This window comes from Carya illinoinensis, chromosome 9, assembly GCF_018687715.1.
Source record: "Carya illinoinensis cultivar Pawnee chromosome 9, C.illinoinensisPawnee_v1, whole genome shotgun sequence".
NCBI classification, from domain to species: domain Eukaryota; kingdom Viridiplantae; phylum Streptophyta; class Magnoliopsida; order Fagales; family Juglandaceae; genus Carya; species Carya illinoinensis.
Window position 1 is genome coordinate 2773397 of NC_056760.1, and position 24368 is coordinate 2797764.

Sequence of the window (24368 nt, forward strand, 5' to 3'; positions counted from 1 at the left end):
TTATTAAAAATAGTGTTAATTTAAATTTTAAGTATGAATAAATCAGTATTGATACACAAATTAGTATGTAACTGTATTTGTATGTAGTAAAACTCTTTAAAAAAGTGCTTTATGGGATCCATTATATTTATAAAATGAGTTCTTTAATATATAAATTGATAGTTTTCATATCAAGTTTGCATAAAATCAATTCTTCTTCTTCTTCTTTTTTTTTTTATACTTTACTTATCAAAAAAAAAAGGAGAAATTTTGTTCGGATGACAACATCTCTACTTATTATAAGATAATAAATTATAGTGAGTAGTTTTATACAGCTACCTCTCCTCTTTCTGTACCGCGCGCATACTTGTATTTACGTGTAAATTTTTTTTAAAAATATTTATTTATAATTATGAATTGTGAAACTTTATTTAAAAAATAAAAATAAAATATGAAATTTATTTTAAAAAAATTAATTTCTTAATAATAAATGCGAAAACAAAAAAATGTTGAACAATAACCAGTGGAAAAAAACGAGAGCGTTCTTGTTTTGATGAGCATAAACAGCCACTCGAAAACAAAAAACTGTTGAAGTGATCTACACTTGAAACAATAGCTGTTGATGCGCTGGTTCTCCCCGCTCAAGAAACATCCATCGTTCTCCTCTGCGTTTACAATCTCCCGGAAAAACAAAAAAAATCTGTACAATTTTTCTTCAAGTTGGTTCTCCCCCCTCAAGAAACATCCCCCGTTCTCCTCTGTGTTTACAATCTCCCAAAAAACACACAATCGCCCTTTTACACTCATTGGTCTACATATAGCAAACGGATCCACACTTGAAATGTACACTTGAAGAGCTTAGCCACTCGAAAACAAATGGATCTACACTTGAGAAGAGAGAGAGAGAGGAGCATGCGAGAGGCGAACAAGGAGGACGTCGATCTGGGAATTTCGAAACAAGGAGAGAGGAGGTTTTTGTCCAAGAAGGAAGGAGGTTTTTTTGTCTGATCTGTGACGTGGTAGCCGGATTTGCCAAATAAAGTTTGCGGTGTGCCCCTGTGGGATTAAAAAACTGGCTGCGAGAAGAATCTTCAAAAGACAAATGATGTTTTGTAACAAATTTTTTATTATTTTTTATCTAATAATTAAATATATGTTTTTAATGATTTTTTAATTTTTAAAAATATTTAAATAGATTTTAAAATGTTTAAAAAAATAAAAACTCACACTATATAATTAAAAATAAAAGTATAGAAATTTATGTGGCCTAGCATCACTCTTTTTTTAAATTATATCTAATCGATAGTTAATAAAAAATATAATTATTTTTATCTAATTTTTATATATTTTATTAATATAATTGATTAAAATAATTATTTTATATAAAAAATAATACAATTAAACATATTAAAAAGAAAAAAGAAAAAAAGAAAAAACAGACAAAATACTAGAGTGTAATTTTTGTAATAAATTAACCCGACAAAATACTATTTGTTACTTTGTTTTCTGCGTCCCTCACTTTCTGCTCTGGGAACCCTCTCCTCCAAGTGGTAACGAGATAAGAGAGAGGGATGGAAAGCGCAGCAATGTGGCAAGCAGCGACGCTTTGTGGAATTGTGGCATGGATTGTGATAACTTCACGCCTCAATGTGACCCTCAAGCTTAGATCTTTTCTACAGCCATGGGTGGCTCACCATGTCATCACCGGGACCCCTTTCATCCTTCAGATCCAGGTTCCAGTCAAATTTTACTACTAAAATTCGCAACCCAGATGCTCGTTCTTGTTGAATTATTCGCATATATATGTTATTTTTCAATTGAGTTTAATTATTTTTCGGGAGATTGGTGTGGTGGGTTTTTTGCAGAAATACCAGCATGGGTTTCTTGATGCTCTGTTCTCTGGGTTGTCCTGTGTTGTATCTGTTCCCTTTTACACTGCTTTTCTTCCTCTGCTCTTCTGGGTATCTTCTTCTTCTTCCCTATAATGGGGTTCCTTCTGGAATCTGAGTTTGTTTTTGCTTGTAATCATTAGTAGTGGCCTAGTCAAAGTTTGGACAAAATTTGATTAAATTCATTTTTATATATTTAGCCAGTCATTTCTCAGCAATATTAAATAATAAACTTTTTAAATTTATTACTATTCTATTAAAATATTGATTATCTAATCTATTTTTACTATATATGATCCTCCAAACTATAAAATTTCAACAAAAAAATCTCAATAGAGAGCCAGCCTGAAAAGTGAAAGATAGTAGAGGAAAATAAAAGCTACAAAACATGCTTAGTCTAATTTCACGATTTAGAAAAAGTAGAAAATGTTCATTAATTTATTAAAATGTTGAAAGAAATCATGCAATCGGAGGAATTTGTTATGCCAATGAACATCAAGTAGCATAAGCTTAGCAGAAAAAAGAACAGGGTCCTTGAAAAAAGAACCAAAAAAGCTTTAGGAGGCTGCAGCAACAGTGGTCGATGTTTTATTTCTTCAGGTGTGGTGCGCGATGAAGATAGAAGCGGGAAGATTATTTTATGGCCAAAATATTATTTGACCAGCAGTTTGGGCTGGCCATATTTGGCTAGTGAAAGGGAGATGGCTAAAATTAAAGTAAAATTATTGTGTCTGGTGTACGAGGTTTTTAAGCTACTTAGTTTACCCAAAATTTAACTTTTGTTAGGCCACTACTAATGCTCTTACGGGCTTTGGACTTTTGAATAATGTATTTACCAGCATTTTATCAATTCAAATTGAGTTACTACTGGGTAATATTATAGAGCGGGCATGGCAGATTGGCTCGGCAAATGACCCTTTTGATGGCATTTTGCGATTATGTAGGGAACTGTATAAAGGTAACTACTTTTTCGTTTACTTGGTTGTTCTCAAGTTCTCATTGGTTCTTTTGTTTGCATATGGTCTGGTACATAAATATGACGGTGTCTATGTGAGGTGTGTGTGCGTGTGTGTGTGAGATAGGATTCAGTATCAGCTTTGAGACCCAGTTCACCACCAGTCAGGAGAGTAACTGCCACGAAAGATGAGGAAGATAATGCATTGGAGTACGGCATGCCGTCTTCCCACACTCTTAATACAGTTTGCTTATCTGGGTACCAGCTCTCTGCTTCTCATTTGCCATCTTTTAGCTGTTTGTATCTAAATGTATGTCCAGAGGCTTAAAAATCGTGCCTCACGAGTCAAGGCCAGTGGTCTAAGATTCTTCAGCCAATCAGCACGTTAGCATTGAATTCACTTCAACCAATTATAGCATGGCTTAAAACATGCATGCATTTGTTAACAATAGCTTGGTTTGTATTTTGTGCAACTTGAGAGCTTTTCTTCTCATCTTTGCATTGTATAATATTGTCTCTTCTAACTGTAGAGTTCTCTTGAACTGGGGGTCCTAACAATAGCTTGGTTTATATTTTGTGCAACTTGAGAGCTTTCCTTCTCGTCTTTGCATTGTATAATATTGTCTCTTCTAACTGTAGAGTTCTCTTGAACTGGGGGTCTCCAGGTACCTTTTGCACTATGTCTTGTCTTATCCTCAGTATGAAGATGCCTCCATGAAATTTGTTGGGGTTGCTCTTGTTTGCTTGCTTGTGGGCTTCATTGGTTTGGGTAAGTTTATTTTTATTTAAGAAGTTGTTGGAAGCTTTTTTTCTTTCTTGCTGCACAAACTGAAATTTGGTTTACTTGCTAGGAAGAATTTACCTCGGCATGCACAGTTTGGTTGATGTCATTGGTGGTCTTGCCATTGGACTGGTGATCCTTCCATTCTGGATCACAGTTCATGAATACGTTGACATTTTTGTAGTCTCAGGACAAAATGGTATGTCTACTTCTCTTCATCCTTTAGTAGTTACAAATTTTGGTCAAGGTAAGAAGTAGATATTTTGTCCTGCAGTCTTTCAGGATTACCAGATATTTTGTTTAACTGAAGGTAGAATCTAGTTGTGTTTTAATTTTATGGAGATGTTGCAATTAGTAAAAGATATCTATTAATATTTGGAAACATGGAGCTTGGCTGCTTTGGAGCCGCATCATCTATTCCTAATAAATTGATGTATTCAGTCCAATTATTTATGAAGGTTTTGATATCTAAGTTATGAATCATCAACAGTACAAATTAAGGCATTTTCATCCCCTTCATATGATGATTATTAATCAAAGCCTTCATAAACATCTCCTCCAATTCATTAAATAGAACAACATTGAGAAATAAACATATTTTTAACTGAATTATTTCAATTGTTACCGTACATTGTGCGGGTCTGTATGTGGCAGTTACATCCTTTTGGGCCGCCCTAAGCTTCCTGTTGCTCTTTGCCTATCCAACTCCTGAGCTTCCAACCCCAAGCATCGAGTACCACACAGCCTTTAATGGTGTGGCATTTGGAATTGTAAGCAAATTTTTCTCATTAAGATCAAATTAATGCTATGTTTAGTTTTGAACTCTTTCTGCTAAATACGCTCTTTTTCCAATATATTGTTGCAATAATTGGATCTGACTAGACTGAAACTGCTGGTTATTATTTAAAATAAGCCTGACAACGGCAAAAAGTACTGATCAGGGATGGGAAATATGTAGTTAGAATTCTCACATATAAAACATCTAACAATGAATAAGCTACTATGTTTTATATCTGCCATAACTGTCATGGTTCAAGTATGAATTTCACATTCATTTTATAGAAATCTCATATAATTATGTATAAAAGGAAAAGACCAGAACACTGTTACCAAATTTAAGTAATACGTGTTATTCAAAACTTTGCGCTTTCTTCCTTCGAATTTGATAAACTGAAATACCAATTTTGTTCAGGTTGCTGGGATCCAGCAAACATACCATCAGTTTCACCATGAAGCCGTTCCTCGTATATTTACCCCACAACTCACAATCCCTACTTTTGTGGGAAGAATGTTGCTTGGGATACCCACCATACTTCTTGTGAAGTTCTGTAGTAAGGCTCTGGCAAAATGGATTCTCCCTGTTGTGTCAAACACATTGGGCATCCCTATTAAATCAAGCGGCTACATCCCAAATCTAAATGGAAATGGGAAAAAATCGGACAAGATTATACAATCTAGTTTTATCCAAAAGCTGTTCTTTTTCTCCCAACAGAGTACATTTGATGTTGATACAGGTATAAGGTTCCTACAATACGCGGGCCTTGCATGGTCGGTGGTGGATTTTGTTCCATCTCTTTTCTCTCACGTGAGCTTGTAATGCTTGGTTGTCCTTTTAGAGTATTATTATTATGTTACCTACTAGTTTTTGACGCAAGTATGCAATGGGTAATGGAAATATAAACGCTAATGGTAAATCGTACATGTTATTCGCTGAGAGAATTATCCTTCTTAGTTTTTGGAAGTATTAATTTCACTTATTGTAATTATTTTTGGGACGTGCGAGGGAGGCTCTTGAAGTTGCTAACTCCTGGATATTTTTATTGGCAATTGTCCATTAGTTAACAATACGATGGGTAATTAAAAGGAGAGAATTGTTACAGACATAAAGAAATTATACAAAATAAATTCACAAAAATGTAAATGTGTTTTTGTGGGATGGTTGTGTAGATGCTTGATTCTTAGAAAAGAAAAATGTTAAATGTATTTAAAAAAATATTATTTTTTCATATGTCAATTATTGATATGTTGAAAATTATGAAATTTGAAATTAAAAAAAAAACAAAAACTTACATTAGATGATTAAGTTGATTTGTAAATAATAGTATTTTATAAATCCTATTGACTCATTGAGATATGTTTATGGCTACGTTTGGATAGTAAGGTAATTTCAGACGATTTGTAAATATTAATAAAAAAGTGATAACAAGATAATAATAAACTATTGAATAATAGTAAAAAGTAAGTGAAAAATAATGATAAAATATTGAATATTGGAATGATCTCCACTATCCAAACTCAGCCTAAATATAAATAGATTGGAATATGTGTTTGAAATATATGAAATCAGTTGAAATGAATTTTAATTTTTTTAAAAATATTTAAAAAGTAGTAAGTTTCATCAATTATTGGTTTGAGATAGATTAATATAATTTTATCTTCCAAACACAGCATTAACCAACGGTGGACCTACGTTTATCTGAGGGGTCATGGTCTCCCCAAAATGTTTTGAAAAATCAATATATATCTTAGTTTTTAATCATAATTTTATAAATATAGAAAATGGCAGATCAAAAAGTTTATAATCCCCATATGTTATGCAAAATTTTATAAAATTTTAATATATTTAGAAATGTCTTGCTAATTTTTTTTCATACCATAATTTTATATAATTTCTATGTATTATTTATTTTCAAGAGTGTGGTCTCGTCAAAATTAAATTAAAACTAAGTTTAGGAGAAATAATAAACTTCTTATTATGGATCTTAAAGTTTTTTGTTATGCAATATTAGGTTTCTTAATATAGAATCTAAAGTAAAAATACAAGAAAAATTATTTATAGTTGGTGATCTATATGAAAATTAGTTTAAAGATTTTATCCTCTAGACTTCATTGAATGAGAAAAAATTTATTTAATATTTCTATTATGATATTATATGCTTAATGTGACATGAAAATATCTAAAGTTTACATAAAACTTAATAAAATAGCTTACATATTAAAATAAAAATGACATTTTAAAAATCACTTGATAGTTTTTATGAAATAAATAAATATTAGATATTTCATTTTATGAAATATTATTGTAAAAAATCTGAAACATATGTTAAGACATTTTTAGAATTTTATTTTTTATATGTATAATATAAATTATCGAAATCTAGTTTTATATATAATTATATTTTTATTATTTCTGAAACTCAATATCTCACACGCTAAAAAAATTGACTTCCTTTTCAGAAAAAAAAAAAAAAAAAAAATACTGTTCCGCCGCAGGCCTTAACTCCCCATTGTAATTCTTCCTGATATGGTAAGTCTTGGGGAGCTGGAGATCGTTGTTGTCAGGGTGAGCTCAAAGCTTGGGAACGCGGAGGAGGGAAAGGGCTTCGGAAGACGGCAATACTGTTGGTCGACCTTGGTGTGGTGAGGTGAGCACGGAGCAGTATATCTCGATGGACTTGGGAAGGTTTCACGGTGAGCTCATAGCTTGCGAACGCGGAGGTGGGAACGAGACTTGGAAGATATTGAATACGTTTTTTTATAGTGAAATAAGATGAGATAGATCCGTGAATAATAATAAAATAGTTTATGAATAATAATGAAATTATGAGTTAATATGTTTATAAGATTTTGATAAATGGGAAAAAAATTAAATTAAAATATTATAAAATTAAAATGTTATTAGAATATAATTTTTATTTTAAGATTTAAAAAAGTTGAATTGTTTTTTATATTTTATTTGAAAGTTTATAAAAGTTATAATAATTAAATGAAAAATTTTAAAATTAAAAATTAAAAATATTTATATTTATAATGTTTAGATATTTAGATGAGTTAGAATGACTTTAGAGCATTTTTAACGGATTATGCATGTGTAAAAATAAGGTACTTTATAATTATTAGATATGAAAGTGACTCACAATAGATGAGGCAAACTCAAATAATCTGATTTTGAGCTACAATATTTGTAAACAGAAAGTCAAATTTGATGCTTACTGTTTTAAGGAGAATATGTATATTTTATTATTGCTCTGTAACTCTCCCCGTAATACTTTCTCAATGCAACTGCCATTAGTTTCTTTCCCTTGAATTCTTTTTCCTATTTTCACTTCTCTTCTTTTTTTCGTCATTCTACCTTGTGAAAGTTAGAATGAGCTTGATTTGCACTACGGAAGCCACTGCACCACCTGCATGGTCCCTTCCTCTTCCTGTCTCTTATGATATTTCATCGTCCTTCCACTCAGGAAAACAAAACTTAACCTCCCCTCTCTCCCTCTCTCTCAAATGACACTCGACAATAACTACAGATAATTGATCTCTACCAAATTTTCCTCCCCTAGTTGTCTTCGATCACGATACGAACGTTGAGAAAATTGAGGTATGTTCCTTTATCTCAATTCTTGCATCAACATTTCTTTTCGAATCCATTTGTTCTCAGAGATTTTTACTATGCCTTCATGAACCATCTTTGATCCTCCTCACAGATAAACACAAATTAAAAATTTAGAAAATAGTGAGAAATACCTCAAATTAGAGGGCTAAGTACATCAAATTACAAAAGGGTTTTCAGTTTGGGTTAGATTTTGAGCTTTTTAGAAAAAATAATTTTTATAAAATATGGTGTTAGATTTTGAGTTTTAACATAAACCTAAATTAATATGTGGGCTGCTGTATATAATGACTACGTGATGTTAAAACATGTCTCTGTGTACACTTGATAAGTTGTTCTCATATCTATATTATTGAGACCTTGATTTGGATTGTGGGCTGCTGTTGCCCACAAGCTTTTGTCTTTCTGACTCCCATACAAGCTTTTGTCTAGTGTTCTTGTGTTCAACATTTTTTTATATAGAAGAGTAACCATTTATTTATGTATTATCATCTCATTAGTTCATGATCTATTGTAGTTCATGTGATCTAAATGTTTTCATCTTCTGCTTTGAGTTTTCTTCGCTTAAAAGTTATTTTAAATGTTTTGAAAAGGCACTCGGGCCTATGAAGAAAGCATGGAGTACCTATGCCCGAGAGCTATTGGCAGTGGTGCATGCTGTCAAGGTGTGGCGCCCATACCTCTTGGGGCGCAAGTTTACCATCATCACAGACCAGCAGGCCTTAAGGCATCTATTGCAGCAGAAAATTATCACCCCGGAACAACAGAAGTTCCTTATCAAGTTGCTAGGTTTTGAGTATGACATAGTCTATCAACCGGATAAGGAAAATAAGGTGGCTGATACCTTAAGCCGCAGGGAAGGCAGCCAATTACTTGAGGTAGTGGGAGATGACGAGGAGTCATCAAACTTGGCACTAAGCGGAGCAGAATGGCGAGTATGGGACAATATTAGAGCTTAATTTCGGTAAAGAATCATATGCCCGTGAATATTAAAATATTGACTACTCATTTCATCAAACTGTAAATTTTTTTGATGCTATACAATCAAGTTTGATGTCGGGATTTTTTGTTTTTGTCTCATGACAGCAATAGCCAAGGCCACTAACCAGAGATACTTCATAATACATGTTTCCATCTTCTGCTTTGAGTTTTCCTCACTTGTTTTGATTAGGTAAAAGTTTTGTTAGATGTTTTGAATCCTCGATTCCTCGTTTAGTTATACGAATGAGATGAAATGAGATATCTTTTTAAAATTTTAATAAAATATTGTTATAATATAATTTTGTAATGTTAGTTTTGTTTTGAAATTTGAAAAAGTTGAATTGTTTATTATATTTTATGTGAAAATTTATAAAAGTCATAATGATGAAATGAGATAAAATGAGATATTTTTTATAAACTAACAAGTTAGCTTAATTTCTGGAAGGAATAATATACCCATGAAGATTAAAATATTGATTCGATTAAGTAGGCATTGATGGTATTATTGTCTCAAATCATGGAGCTCGGCAATTTGTGTTCTGGAACAGGTCACTCTCTATTTCTAATTTTCTCTAGCAGGTTTGGTGGTGCAAACTCATGTAGTATTTCACAGTGAGTTTCATGGTGTCACTAAGTGTTGCTAATACCCATGGGACTTACGAAGGATTTCTTGTAGCAAGTCATAAGTCATCCTTAACATTACCCTTTCTCATAAATTGATAGCTCTTAAACCATGAACCGTATGCGTTGGGACATGTCCTGCAGACCTCTTTGTTAGGCATGTGAGCTTCTTGTTTCAAATGTAATGTTGATAGTATAACCTTCAGTAGACAAATTAAATCAGCAATGTTCAATGCTTTTTTTAGGATATTTGTACTCCATGGATTGCAGGTTGCTCAGCTGTCAGAGGAAAAGTTCCTGCTCTGTTTGATGGAGGAGTGCGGCGAGGAACAGATGTCTTCAAGGCATTAGCTGTTTGATAGAAGAAATTTTGATACGAGGATATGGTTGGATCAAATATTTAGTAGATATGATTATTAGATTGAAGAAAATTTGGCAAAAAAAGATGGTTGGATTGGAAAATGAAGTACATACAGTTAATGGGTAGATAAAATCTAAAAAAAAAATATTGCTGGATGGAAAATATAGAAATTTGATTTGTAATTAAGATATTTATATAGAATTTTAGATGCGTTTAATTAGACATTTGTGGTAATCAATATTAAATGACAATTGAAAAAATATAATTTTTTAACCCATAATTTAATTAGAATATGATTACTAATTAACATATAATAGGTAGAATAGTAAAATATGATAAAATAAAATAAATTTATAATTAGAAAAATTAAATATTTTTTTAATTATTAATTACTCATTACTATATTATGAATAAATGGATAATTTAATATAGAGATTTGATGTAAATAGCTAAAGTCAAATTATCTTATATTATTTTATTATTATATAATAAAAAAATAGCTATTCCAATTTTCAATATGAAGATTTCTTTGAATAGAATAATCAAAAATTAAATTTATCTTATATTCGTAAAAAATGATTGATTGAGCTTTTTGAAATGTTCTTTTGTCGATGGCTTTCGTTTGTTCTTTGTCGAGTTACAACTAGATACACAAGTTTACTGTTGTCATTTTTTTTTTTTTTAATTTGAGTAAAATCATGTCATCTTACAAGCTGCTGGTGCTGGGTTGATAAATATTTTTATAAAATAATTTATAAAAATATATTCTCATTTTAAAATATAATTATATAAAAAATGATAATAATTGTCTAGATACTCATTTCGTAATAACCCTAGCTTAGTAGAGAGGTTTCACGCAATTTATTTTTCTTTTTCGTTTTTGAAAAAACATTTTAACCCAAAAGAAAGAGAGAGAAAATTGGGAGGGATCCAAGGCTCGAGCCTCCATGTCGTACGGACAAATCATTAAAAATATATATATAGAGAAAAGGAAAATGCTATTTTGCCAAAAAAAAAATTTTTTTTATTTTTTTATTTAGTAATTAAGAAAGTGATTTTAAATATATTGGTGTGTTTTTTTTTACTTAATGATTAAGAAAGTTATTAAAAAATTGTGAAAAGAAAATTGAAAAAAAAAAAAAATTACACTAGGTGATAAGCCCAACGGTAAAGGTGGGGCGGCAGAGTAGCCCCACCCATAGAGAAAAATGTTTTGAGATCTGAATTTAGTTTCTGAATGTTTTATTTATTTATATATTTATTTAGTGATGAACGAAATATTTTTTAATAATATTATGAATTTTAAAAAAAAAAATATTTAAGAATATAAAAAAATAAATGAAAATAATTTTTTTATTTTTTTAATTTTTCTTTTACCTTATTCGGTGGATTCTCTGGCTACATATATATATATATACTAGGTAAGAGTAACGTACAAAGCACGTTTGTCTAATTTTATGAAATGATTATTTGTAAAAAATAATATATATTTTACAAAAATTATTGATGTCACTTAATAATTTAAAGTATATTGGAGAAAATAAAAAAATTAGTTCAAAATATCATATAATCCAATACATGTTTATAACATCTATAATTTTAGCAAAGATGTATACGAAAAATTTAATAAAAGTCGAACACAAACGGTAGTTCAAAATATGTGTCGTTTGATGTTTGTATTATAATTCATCAATTTATGTCATCTTGTAGACAATCAATAGAGATAACATTAAAATCTTATTTTGCTGTTGGTTGAGTCTATCAGGGATAACATAAAGTTAAAAATAATCTTTTTATAAAATTTGTGGTATAATATTTTCTATATATAGCATATATATAAATCATAAAATATATTTTAAAATTATTGGCCGAATTTACTCTTTCTTGATTAGCTCAAAGATCACAACATTTGTCACGTGCCTATCATAGCAAGCCCACGTATAGAATATGACTTAGCGGAAGCTACGTCCTACTATCATGAGAAAAAAAAACACTTTGATTAAACACACTTGTATTATATACTATATGAGATTTTTAAATTTGAAATACTTAATAATAATCTGAGTTAATGAAACGTATAATATACGTATATTATACTTAGGGATTCACGTCTTATACACCTAATACACGTGTATATGTTAAGGAGAAAGAGAAAAATATAATAACTAATCTTTAATTACTTATTATTATATAAACTATTAAGTATTATAATTATTGAGATTAATAAATCATATAACAACATTGAATGCTATCTCTCTCAACATTTATGTCTTCATTTTATGTGTCAAACCGTTAAAACAAACGGTGTTAACTTTAACGGAAAAACAAGAAAAACCGTTAAAACAAGATTTTCCGCTACATACACACTTTTTATATATAGAAGATATACACACACCAGTAAGGCACAACCCGCATGTGTGCCCAGTTGAAAAAAATAAAATATATAAAAATGGAACTAAATGAGAAGGTAAATAAATTTTTTTTAATAGATTTAAAACAAGTCATAAATTTACAAAAGTTAAACTAAGCATAATACGGGCTATTTTTCAAACTTTTTAAAATTTATTTATAAAGAATATTAGATAAAAATTAGAAGAGTGTTGATGATATTTAAGTGTATTTATTGATTTATAAGTGTATTTATTGATTTAATTATGTCGTCTTACTAGTTGCCATAAAGTTACAGAATATTATAAATGTCACATCAATTTGAGAGTACAATCTAAGAAATAATTAAGAATGTGTCAAATATATAAGTATAAATGGATATATATATATACACATATGAAAATACACAATATTATAGGCATTTTAGCATTAATATCCAAACCAGAAGAAAAAAACATTTAATTTGAAACAAATTCCTAGAGAATACATTAAATCAACTAATATAAGGTTAAATTATTTGCAAATAATACTTTATATTCATATATAAAAAATACAGAATTATTATAATCATTATTTACAAGTTCATATGCTTTTATGAACAAATGATTATTACATACCATTGATCTAAATTAATTAGTACCTCCAAGAATAAAATGAATCTAGTAAAAAAAATCAATTTGATGATAACTAAATTACCGGTAGCAAAAATATATGGTGTAAACCATCTTTGTTAAATACGTGTGCATTTATAGCAATATAAAAGAAATGATTTTCATTTGATAATTGAGTTTTTTTAAGTGTAAATACCTATATTAATATTTTCTTAATAATATTAGAAAATATCAACTGCGAGCAACTTCACTAATTTTTTCTTAACAAATATTTAACAAAGATATGATACATATGTATTTTATCGATTTCTTATCGTTAAAATTATCACAAACATATTTAAAGAATTAAAATAATGACGATCAAGACATATAATAATATTGTTACCAAACAAAAAAAAAAAAGAATTTTTCATATGAGAAAGAAGAGAACGTACTAGAAAGTAAAGGACAAATAAAAGTACGGTGGAAATAGAGAAAATTAACAAGCAGCAAAATGAGAAAGAGTAAAGGAACAACAAAAGCAACAGATCCGTTAGAAAGAATACATTAGAAAAAGGCAACACAATAATTATACGTGACATTTGTTAAATAACATTATATTAACATATTAAGAATAATAAGAGATGTAACAATTAAACTCAATATCTACATAATCCAGAATTGAAGGAAATAAAATGCTACAGAAATGAGAGAAAAACCATATCATATTAGAAATTGTAAATCTAATTGAAATAGTGTCATTAATATCATATTTGTTATTGAACGATTAAATTTATCCAACATTCAAAAAAAATATTTACATTTGGAAATGGTATATCTAAAGAAGTCATTAAATAAAAATCATTAATAAAAGAGAAAAATAATATATAAGGAACTCAAAATAAAAACAAATAAAATGATGTACAACATTAGAATTTATTTTTTTAGGATTTGATTTCTATCATATTTGTATGAACACTTAGTGTTTATTTAGAAGATAAAGATAAGACTATAGTCCAATTGGTAAACCCAAACTAATTTATACCATTATTTATTTCTCACACCTAAAGGTCAAAAAGAAATTAATTTCTTTTTAAAAATTGACAGTAACTCTTTATAAAGTATGCTGGTCTGTAAAGCTAAAAAATAACTACAAAAACCCAGCCCACCCATTTTCTCTTGTGACATCGTTCAAACAAAGTAGTAAACAGTAATTTTTGTTACTTTTTATTCTCTCTCCTTCCCATTATTCACTTGCTGTGCTAACACATTTGTTTATTTTTCAGTGTCCTCTCTCTCTCTCTCTCTCTCTCTCTCTCTCTCTCTCTCTCTCTCTCTCTCTCTCTCCAACAACAACCATGAGCCTCTTTGCTTCTCTGTCTATTTCGGCCTCTAGCCCTCTACCGATGTCGATGGCCTTCTTCATCTTCTACCAACAATAGCCACCGACGTCCTTTTTCCTACATTTACCTCAACCTCTGCCGCTTCCAATGGCGTCGCATGAACCGATGATAACTCTTTGGTTCCATCTCTCTCTATCTCTCTCTGTGTCACTCTATTAGACTCTCTCTACTCTACTTTTATTTCGCGAACATTCCACCCAAAGACGTTGTCAGCCTTCACAACATCTCGAGAATGTATCCCACTCTCTTCTCTCCTCTTTGTGCAGTCAATATTCCACAAACATCCATTGTCATCCTCCACAAGATTTTTAGAAAATTGGTCTCTGGCATGAATGGATAAAAAAACACGTCATGTGGGTTTAGGTCTAAAGATCCCTCAAATATGACTTTCCTTTGTTTCGTGATTACATTGCACGTGCTTTTTTTAGATCAAAGTATATATTACATATTGTGTTTGGTTGGATCTGATTTCATTTTGACCCGTTTATGTAAAGAATGGTGATTTCATTTTTAGACATGTATTACAAATTGTGTATAGATTTGGTTGGTTCATGTATTTGGTTATGATTTTTTTTTTTTTTTGTTTATTGAACTTGTAGAAATTTGAACATTTTACTAATTCTATTTAGGTTTTATTTTATGTCATGCATATGCATATAATCTATTTTAGAAATTCTGACATCTTCAACTGAGAGAAGAAAGAAGAAAAAGCATAAATGCCAAGATTCATAAAGATGAAGAGCAATTAATCCAAAGCCACCGAAAAGTTTGTGTAAACAAGTGAGGAATAGAAAACACGAGAAGAGGAAGCAAAATATTTAGGTCGAAAAGGTTTCAGTTGGGTAAGAGGAAGGGATAAATTTCAAAAATGTAAAAAGATAACATAGTTAAGGCTGGTTTAGGTGGTAAGTATTCACTATTATTTATTATTTTATTATTATTTATCACATATTTTTTATTATTTTGTATTACTGTTTATTATTATTATTTAATATTTTTATTATTATTATAAAATATCTGAAATCACCTCACTATTTAAATATAACTTTAACAGGCAAACGAAAATAAAAACAAAAGAGATCGGAATTTCGTTATAAAAGCATAGGTAAAACTGGACAAGAAATAAAAAGAAAGCTGATAAGAAATAAGTGAAAACTGTTAAAAAAAAAAAAAAAAACTTCAACCACGGTGATAGAGATAAAACAAAAACGATGAAATATTGAAATTTCATGAGAAAACAGATGGCAAATTTGAAAAAAAAAAATAGTGGACGAAAATACCGTTCATCCTATATTCGTTCTTATAAATAAACATATATTTATTTAGGCACATAAAGAAAGAGCTCTGATCCGCGTTGAAAAGCGCAAGAAACCTGAAAAATCTCGTTGATCTTATTAGAAAGCGAGTCATACCGATATTTTCGCCTCGTGTCCGATCCTGTATGTCTTCCCGAGCAAGCTAGGGTTTCAAAGTTTGATTTTAGATCCAAATTGGCTAATCACAGCTCATTTTCTCTCGTTACGCCATTTCCATCTCCTCGCTCCTTTCTCACCATTTCCATGTGTCTCGGCGCTAGGTATAAAGCTTGTATTTGTTGTTGTTGTTTTGTGTTTTTCGTTTTTGTTCCACGAGCTGGTTGATGTTCTTGAATTTCTTTTCTTCATCAATATTCTGCTGTGTACTCATTATTATTACGGGAAAATGCAATTTTGTCACTGCCTTTTGTCGAATCTTTGTGTTTGCTCGCAATTTATGTTTATCATGATGGCATATCTTGAGGTCTCTAATTTGATATGCATGCTTTTCTGATTGAGATTTCAAGCTCTAAACACATCGTTCTCCTAATTTTTGACGATTCCTCTGTTTGGAACTAATTAGTTCTTACATTTTTCTGACTCATTCTGATTCTTCATCTTAAAGAGTTTTCGTTTAATATTATTTTGTTGCCGTCGTTTTTTTATGATCCGCTTTGCTTCGCTTTTTATTTGAGGTCTATGATCCCCTTTGCTGTGACAACTTATACTAGGTATAAGTCTTCATTATTGTTTTATTTTGGGAGCTTTTGTTGGGTGTAATTGTACTTGATTAATCAATATATTGATCGATCCGAGTTATACGCAGGGCAAAGACATATAAAAGAAAAATTCGCTCAGGAGCCAAAGTTTCGCCTTTTCACATTCTAGTGTAGTAGAGTTTTGGTTGTGGTGGCCAAGTTATTGTAAGTAGGAAGGACCAATAAAGCTTGCAGTTATGACAACTTCATGGGCAGATTCTGTGGCTAACACTGCATCTGAGAATGTGGCAACTGGTGCTTCTAATAGCAATGGCTTAAAACGCCCTACCCGATCAACCTATGTTCCACCACATCTTCGTAATAGGCAACCTCCTTCATCAGACCCCCCTGCTCAATTACAAACTTCTTCACCAGCCAATGATCGGGTTGACTATGGTGGAATCACAACCAAGTCACACTGGGGTGGAGGTTCTAGGCCCGACTTTGGGCGTACAGGACATAATGTTTCTATTGTTGGTCGAGGGGGTAGTGGATGGAATAGTAGAAGTGGGGGGTGGGAACGAGGGAGAGAACGTGAGGTGAACCCTTTTGGTGATGATGAAAATTTAACTCAAGAATTTAGGGATCAAGAAAATATGGGTATTAACTTTGAGGCTTATGATGACATTCCTGTGGAGACGAGTGGGAACAATGTGCCCCCACCTGTTAATACTTTTGCAGAGATTGACTTGGGGGACGCATTGAATCAAAATATTTGGAGGTGCAAGTATGTGAAACCAACTCCCGTACAGCGTTATGCTATACCAATTTCTCTTGCGGGGCGGGATCTAATGGCTTGTGCTCAGACTGGATCAGGGAAGACGGCTGCCTTTTGCTTTCCGATTATCAGTGGAATCATGCGGGGCCAGTATGTTCAGAGACCACGTGGAGCACGGATTGTGTACCCTCTTGCTTTGATTCTTTCGCCTACAAGGGAGTTATCATGCCAGGTGGGATACACATCTATATCATTCACTGGATGTGGATTCTCAGAGCTTTGCAGATTATCAATATGGGTATTATGTTTCTATTTTGATTGACTTGTAGATACACAATGAAGCAAGAAAGTTTTCCTATCAAACTGGTGTCAAGGTGGTCGTTGCCTATGGAGGAGCACCAATCAATCAACAGGTTTTCAATAGATTGACAATTTGTGGCTCACTGATTCCCTGGCCTCTTTGTTTGCTTTTGTTGCACCTTTTTTTTTGTTATCTTGCTTAAGTTATCAACGGCTTGACATCTATTCATGAGAGGGCTGCTGATAATGTTGTGGATTTGCTGGTTTCTTCATTTTATTTTACAATTTTTTTTCTGAGTGATTTTGATTTTATTTTTCTTAGGACGTATCCATGTGGAGAGATATTGATATTTGTTGTCCTGGTGAGGATCCTGGTGGAAGTATACCCACTAGAGAGATTTTATTTTTGGATTGACTCAAAAGCAATAAATTTTCCTTTTCCTATTTCTAGAGATTGCTATATTTTGGATTTGACTGGTGCATAGTAGTTGTTCCATGTGTAAAAGTATTATATTCTGTTTTGAGTTTGATGACATTTCCATTGATCAGAGTTCCACCATCCTGAACTGTAAAATGGCTGTTCTATTTTACTTGATACGTCTTGTGATAATTTTGCGGAGGTGGTTAAAATTTGTACTATGTTTCGATTGTTTTGTTTCTCCCCAAATTGTTCTTTTTCTTTTCTTTTTGTTTTTTGTTTTTTTTTTTTTTGGGGGGGGGGGGGGGGGTTTGTACTACTTTCAATTTTCTGACTGGTGATCCTTTTAGTGAATGTTTACTGCCCACTGTTGTTATATAATAATGATGTGTTGTGTGGTCAGTTGCGAGAGCTTGAGAGAGGAGTTGATATCCTTGTGGCAACTCCAGGCCGATTGGTTGATTTGCTCGAGAGGGCTAGAGTCTCATTGCAGATGATCAGATATTTGGCTCTTGATGAGGCAGATCGGATGCTGGATATGGGTTTTGAGCCCCAAATCCGAAAGATAGTGGAGCAAATGGACATGCCTTCACCAGGTGCGAGACAGACGATGCTGTTTAGTGCCACCTTTCCTAAAGAGATACAGGTAAGTCTTAGTTGCTGTGTTGGGTTTCAATTTGTTTATTAGTTAGTGTGTTGCAATGTACATTTTATTTTGTTCATTGAAGTGTTATGGTGGGTAGAAGAAGATAAGAAGTCACCTTGTGGGTTATTTATCGATGTGTCTGGCTTATATAAAAAAAAAAAATGTATCGATGCATGTATCTGTGTGTGGGAACTCAGCATATGTGACAGACTTGAGTGGTAGGTATGTGATATTGGGTTTTTATTTTGATATCCTAATGGAATAAAATTTGTGTGGGTGCTACTCACTAAATTTGTTACAATATGCAGAGTCAATTCCTTCTATATTGTCACTGTGCATGTACCGTCAATGTCTTAAGATGCCAATGAGGCTAACAATAACAGTTTTTCTGAAAAGAGGCACCTCGAATTGCATCTATCTGATAGCATTTTTGCAATATTAATTTGATATGCAGAGGTTGGCATCTGATTTTCTTTCAAATTACATATTTTTGGCTGTTGGAAGGGTTGGTTCAAGTACTGATTTGATTGTCCAAAGAGTTGAATTTGTTCACGAGTCTGACAAGAGAAGCCATCTTATGGATCTTATTCATGCTCAGAAGGAAAATGGAGTTCAGGGCAAGGTAAGATGAATTATGCATTCTTCAATTAGGACTTGCCTATGAAGTTCCTTTTTGGCTTTATTTGATGGGTTTATTTATAAATAGCATGAGATTCATAAATATTTGTCTTTATATTCGCAGCAAACCTTAACATTAGTTTTTGTGGAGACAAAGAAGGGAGCTGACTCATTGGAGCATTGGTTGTGCCTTAATGGATTTCCTGCAACTACCATTCATGGTGATAGAACACAACAGGTGAATTGGTTTAATTATGATACGTACTAGCTGCATAATTGCACAATGTGCAGGAATAACTAAATTGATTAGATGAAAAATAGTACATGCAAGTAAATTGAATACCTTGAGCTATTATTAAAATAAAATGTCGATGATCATCTTAATTTCAAGATTTTGGTTGTAACGCTTTGATCTTTTCTCCTGGTACTCATTTGTTTCAATGCTAGTCATGGGAAACCTCACAAACTTTGCTAAAGACTAGGGGGGTGCTTGGGGAATGAGATGAGATGAGATGAGAAATATGTGAATAGTAGTGAAATGATTTGAGTTAAGATGTTTTATTGGGTTTTGAGAAATGAGAGAAAAAAAGTTAGAATACAAATATTATAAAGTTAAAATATTATTATAATATAATTTTTATTTTAGAATTTGAAAAAATTGAATTGTTTTTAATATTTTGTTTGGAAGTTTGGAAAAATTGTAATAATTAGATGAAAAAGTTGAAAGATTTGAAATTGAAAAATATTTGTGTCTGAGTACTAATTGAGAAGGAAATGAGATAAGAAATGTTGAGATGAGATAAACCATCTCTATTCCCAAACTACCCGTAACTATTGAGAGTTATTACTTGTAGACTCTTAACTTCTTAGATTTAATAATTTTATGAATCCATTGGTTATATGATGAAAAAGACATGAGGGGGGAAAACATGTGTTTGGTCTAATTTAATTAGTTTTTTTGTTTTCTTTTAATAACTTTAATTATATATCTTTTAATTTATATGTATTGGTGTGTATGTGTGTGATATTGGCTAAACATAAAAAGGCAGAAAGAAAAAAAAAAAATCCCTGTACATATTATAGTTATCCTTTTTCAAGTGAGAGTTTCTGTCCGATATCCAGAATTATGGCTCGATTTGAAGTTACATTCCAATTTGGTAAAAGAAAGAGAAGTAATTCACCAGTTTTTATATGAAATATTCTTAATTGAAAACTGTCTCAAGTTTTTTAATGCTGTCCTTATTGTCATGTGGTTAGCGTCGACCAAAAGCCTTGTCGTACTTGGTTTTGTTGCAGGAGAGAGAGCAAGCATTGAGATTGTTCAAAAGCGGAAAGACACCAATTTTAGTGGCAACAGATGTGGCAGCACGTGGTCTTGACATTCCTCACGTAGGGCATGTGGTCAACTTTGATCTTCCAAATGACATTGATGATTACGTTCACCGGATAGGACGTACGGGGCGGGCTGGAAAAACAGGATTGGCAACGGCCTTCTTTAACGAGAATAATTCATCGATGGCAAGGCCACTAGCTGATCTAATGCAAGAAGCAAATCAAGAAGTACCTGCTTGGCTTACACGTTATGCATCAAGGGCTTCTTATGGTGGGGGAGGTGGCAGAAATCGGCGGTCTGGGGGAGGCCGTTTTGGTGGCCGTGATTTTAGGAGGGACGGTTCATTTAATAGAACCACAGATTACTATGGTGGAGCAAATAGTAGCGGTGGATATGGGTTTTCTGGTGGTTATGGCGGGGGTGGGGGGTATGGTACAGGCGTGACCAGTGCTTGGGATTAGCGTCCTGCTGTATACTGAATTTGCTCGCCCTTGATTTCTCTCAGTATATATAAATATATATTTATGTTTTTTTTTTATAAGACCCCCCCTCTCTCTCTCTGCCCCTGGGCACGCACTCACGCTTGTGTGTGATTATCTTGAGTTCATCAGGTTCTAATATAAGAAGCCGCAATATAGATGTGGGTTTGGTATGAAGCATCATTATTGATAATGGGACCGGTGTGATGGAGGCTAGAATGGTAGGGAATCTCAACAAGCTGAGCTTCTGTCACCTCTAACGGCAGGAACAATTCAAGTTGGCCAGACCATTTGGGACTTTTTCTCATTTTGGTCTTGAGACCCATTTGTGTATAAACTACAATAATTCATCAAAGAGAGACGCCATCGGAAATGCGCCGTACCGGTATAAATTACGTCTTGTTGCCAATAAACGTTATTGTGGACCATCCATGAATCTTGGATGGTGAATAAATTGATGACCTTCCGTAAGAGATAATTGTGGGTGATGCCTAGACTGGTGTGAACCTGTTTAGAGTGTGGCTTGATAGTCTAGACAATGAGACCTTAAGGAATCTGACTCCAATTTGCTTGATATAGTGCATCTAGGAGGAAATTAGTCATTGAAGTTTTGCAGATAACAAGAAGGACCCCTGCTCAAAAAAAAAAAAAAATGATAACAAGAAGGACCTGGAAAAACTCCAGGCACTACTTGTGTACCTTGATAATGCCAATGTTTCTTGTCTCGATGAAATTGAACTTATTCTAAACAAAAAGATTGCTTCAGTCTCCGAAACAAAACAAAATTCACATATTCAACCTTTTGAACATCTTCATACACTTCACATAAACAGTGATACTAACCTGACAACAAGCAACAATAACCATCTTCTATTGAGATTGATATGGTCATCACTCACAGCATCTAACGTTCATAAAACTCACTTCTTTTGTTACATACATTGGCAGCTTCTTTTAATGTATGCACGAAGCAAGCATTTGTTTTGCAAACATTGTATATATTTTTTGTTTGCTGGGTTACGGTTTTGTGTAATTAATAAGAGCAACCATAACATTCTTCGTGGTGCAAAGGGGGATTTAAATGGCAACATAGAAAGAATTGTCCAATGAGTCAGCAGGAAGATCAACAACAAACAACCATCGCACCGATCATAGAATCAACATCCCTAGTTATTTTCACACTCGTTTAAGAAAAGGATCTAAATTGACTACTTTCGAGTAGAATTCCATACCTTGAACCAATTATCATGTTTCCCAGTTTGCTTTTACTCATACTACTGTTCGTCAGATCCCTCATCCATCTCTGAGATTTCATCCTCACAGCATTCCTCATCGGTCTCAATCTCTTCCACCTCAGAATCTTCTAGCCCCGTCTCATCTTCCATATTATTATCAAGCAAAATTTCTTGGCGGGGAATCAAATTCACGCCCTTACTGCGATAAAGGAGCCCTGTTCTCATAACCTGATAAAACTTCTCCCTCAGACGTGCAAGGGGATGCGGGTCCACGAGTTTTCCCCGGCGATACCCTTCTTTAAGAGCCACGGTCGTTGTTTTGCACTTCAACGACAGGTAGAATATCCCTGGATACCTTGTAAAGATTCGAGTAAACTTGTGCGGAAGATTCAGTTCCTCCCTCAAGCTTCTTAGGTAGTTCCTTTTGGTCTTTTTGTGAATAGTCAAGCTTAACATCTCATGCAAAACACCAACAACCCGTTTCTCCATAAGATCACTATTAGGATCGATCTTCCTAGAATCCTCATAAGGCGAAATGTATGGTAACTTCTGAAATTCCTCCATCCATGCCTTCACCTTCTTCTGTGCCCCGTATCCCCTTGGAAAAGTCATTGGGAATGCCAATGCCGTTTGCCCCCTCTTGAATTGCCTATACTCATCACTCAATCTACTGCGCTCATTACTCCTTTCCAATGCGGACTCGGTGAATTCCTCACGCCATTCGGCAAGTCGCAAGCTTGCGAGACCGTTTATGGCCTTAACGAATTTAAAATGATCGGGGTACTTTGGAACTAGTATCTTCTCAAAAGTATCCGGCAAACCTAGATCCCATTTCAAAGGATACAACGATTGCAACGACACAGTCCTAGTTTTCATCATCATAAGCACTCTACAGAGCCTCTCTACGGTATCACTCTCACAGCTTTGGTGTATACTTTGTTCTTGCGAGTCTAGTAACAACGCAGTGTCTGTTAGCTTAAAGCAAGGTAAGCTGGCGTAACGAGCATGAGGGAATTCGTGAAAGAGAGTGGGGTACCTGCGCAAGAATCGGAGAACAGGGACGGTGAGGCCGAGATGTTTCTGCCAATCGGCGACGGACTTTTCAGTGAGGAAACCGGTTGGGGAGCGCTTGATAGCGTCCTTGAGGAGGCAGGCGGCCTTGAGATCAGTTTCGGTGTCGATGATGTGGTCCAGGCTTCGGTTCTTGACCCATTTAAGACGGACCTTGGTTATGCCTCTGCATTGTTGGTGCTGATGAAGCGAGCAAAGGTTGCGGGTCTCGGAGGTGTCCGTTTTCTGGAATTTTAAGATTGAGAAGAGAAAGTGTCTGATTTTGACGGCCATCGTCTTTCCTGGGGAGTAGCTGTTTGAGAAAATGTCTCAAAAAAAGGATATTCCTCACCCTATTACGTCAAATCTAAAGGGGGGATGTGAACGTATCTATGTGAGCGAGACCGTTAAATAAGGGCTTCTCCTGTCGACATGCAAGTAAAGATGAAAAAAATTAGAAATCAAAGGTGGTTTGATAGGACCTTCGAATTTGATATGAATTTCACACGAAATCAAAGCCCGTTTATATCTTGAGTTCTTTATAAATAATAGTGAGTTGAGATGGTAAAATGAGTTTTACGAAACTCACTTAAGATATATTTTAATGTTAAAATGAATTTAAATATATTTATAAAAAATTAAAAAAAGTTGTAAGTCCTACATGTAAAAATATAATGAGTTGGAAAAAATTATTAGTCTCACATGTAAAAATGTTTTAAATTGAGATAAATTTAATAATTTAAAAGTTAAGTATTTAGATATTGGACTTAACTTAAAATTAGACTAAACTAAATTGATTTTAATTAAATCTTAATTCTAAACGAGACTTAAAACTTAGTATTAACTTATTCAGAAAAACGATATACCACTCACTAAAAAAGATACAAAAAATTAGAAACTGATGGGCTCGTAATGACCTTCCATAAACTAAAATTAGATATATTTTTGTTAATTTCATCTTAAACTCTAAAAGCCTTTTTTTATTGCGTTTGTTTTTTTTTCTCAACGAGAAGATGAAATTAACAATGCTAGGATCTAGCATTACTATTAAATGTGCCCACCAAATATACATACTAGTATAAATAAAATTTTTTATTTTTTAATCATTTTTTAAAGAACCAACTATTTAAAAATAAATAATAAATAAAAATTCACTAATAATTACTTTTTTAACTATTAAAAA

The 24368-nt window shown here is 32.8% G+C and overlaps 3 protein-coding genes across 5 annotated transcripts; 2 read left to right on the forward strand and 1 right to left on the reverse strand.

Moving 5' to 3' along the window:
• Positions 1 to 1463: 1463 nt before the first annotated feature.
• LOC122276396 (lipid phosphate phosphatase delta-like) lies at positions 1464 to 5323 on the forward strand. Of its 2 annotated transcripts, none has more exons than XM_043086075.1 (8): positions 1464 to 1712; positions 1845 to 1940; positions 2752 to 2826; positions 2951 to 3081; positions 3489 to 3592; positions 3675 to 3803; positions 4259 to 4374; positions 4797 to 5323. In XM_043086075.1, exons 1-8 carry the CDS (start codon positions 1551 to 1553, stop codon positions 5199 to 5201), a joined length of 1218 nt encoding a protein of 405 aa, XP_042942009.1. In that variant the 5' UTR covers positions 1464 to 1550; the 3' UTR covers positions 5202 to 5323. The 2 variants fall into 2 exon arrangements, with proteins under 2 accessions (XP_042942009.1, XP_042942010.1); XM_043086076.1 differs by having other exon boundaries at positions 1532 to 1712; positions 2766 to 2826.
• Positions 5324 to 15629: 10306 nt separating this feature from the next.
• On the forward strand, positions 15630 to 20959 carry LOC122275767 (DEAD-box ATP-dependent RNA helicase 37-like). 2 transcript variants are annotated; one of them, XM_043084993.1, is made up of 7 exons: positions 15630 to 15911; positions 16457 to 17338; positions 17436 to 17519; positions 18228 to 18470; positions 18925 to 19092; positions 19213 to 19326; positions 20346 to 20959. In XM_043084993.1, the coding sequence occupies exons 2-7, from the start codon at positions 16586 to 16588 to the stop codon at positions 20880 to 20882; spliced, it is 1899 nt and encodes a 632-aa protein (XP_042940927.1). In that variant the 5' UTR covers positions 15630 to 15911; positions 16457 to 16585; the 3' UTR covers positions 20883 to 20959. The 2 variants fall into 2 exon arrangements, with proteins under 2 accessions (XP_042940927.1, XP_042940928.1); XM_043084994.1 differs by having other exon boundaries at positions 15635 to 15911; positions 20385 to 20959.
• Positions 20960 to 21961: 1002 nt separating this feature from the next.
• LOC122275768 (protein WHAT'S THIS FACTOR 9, mitochondrial) lies at positions 21962 to 23596 on the reverse strand. The gene has a single exon (XM_043084995.1). It carries the CDS (start codon positions 23477 to 23479, stop codon positions 22175 to 22177), a length of 1305 nt encoding a protein of 434 aa, XP_042940929.1. The 5' UTR covers positions 23480 to 23596; the 3' UTR covers positions 21962 to 22174.
• Between the last annotated feature and the right edge of the window lie 772 nt (positions 23597 to 24368).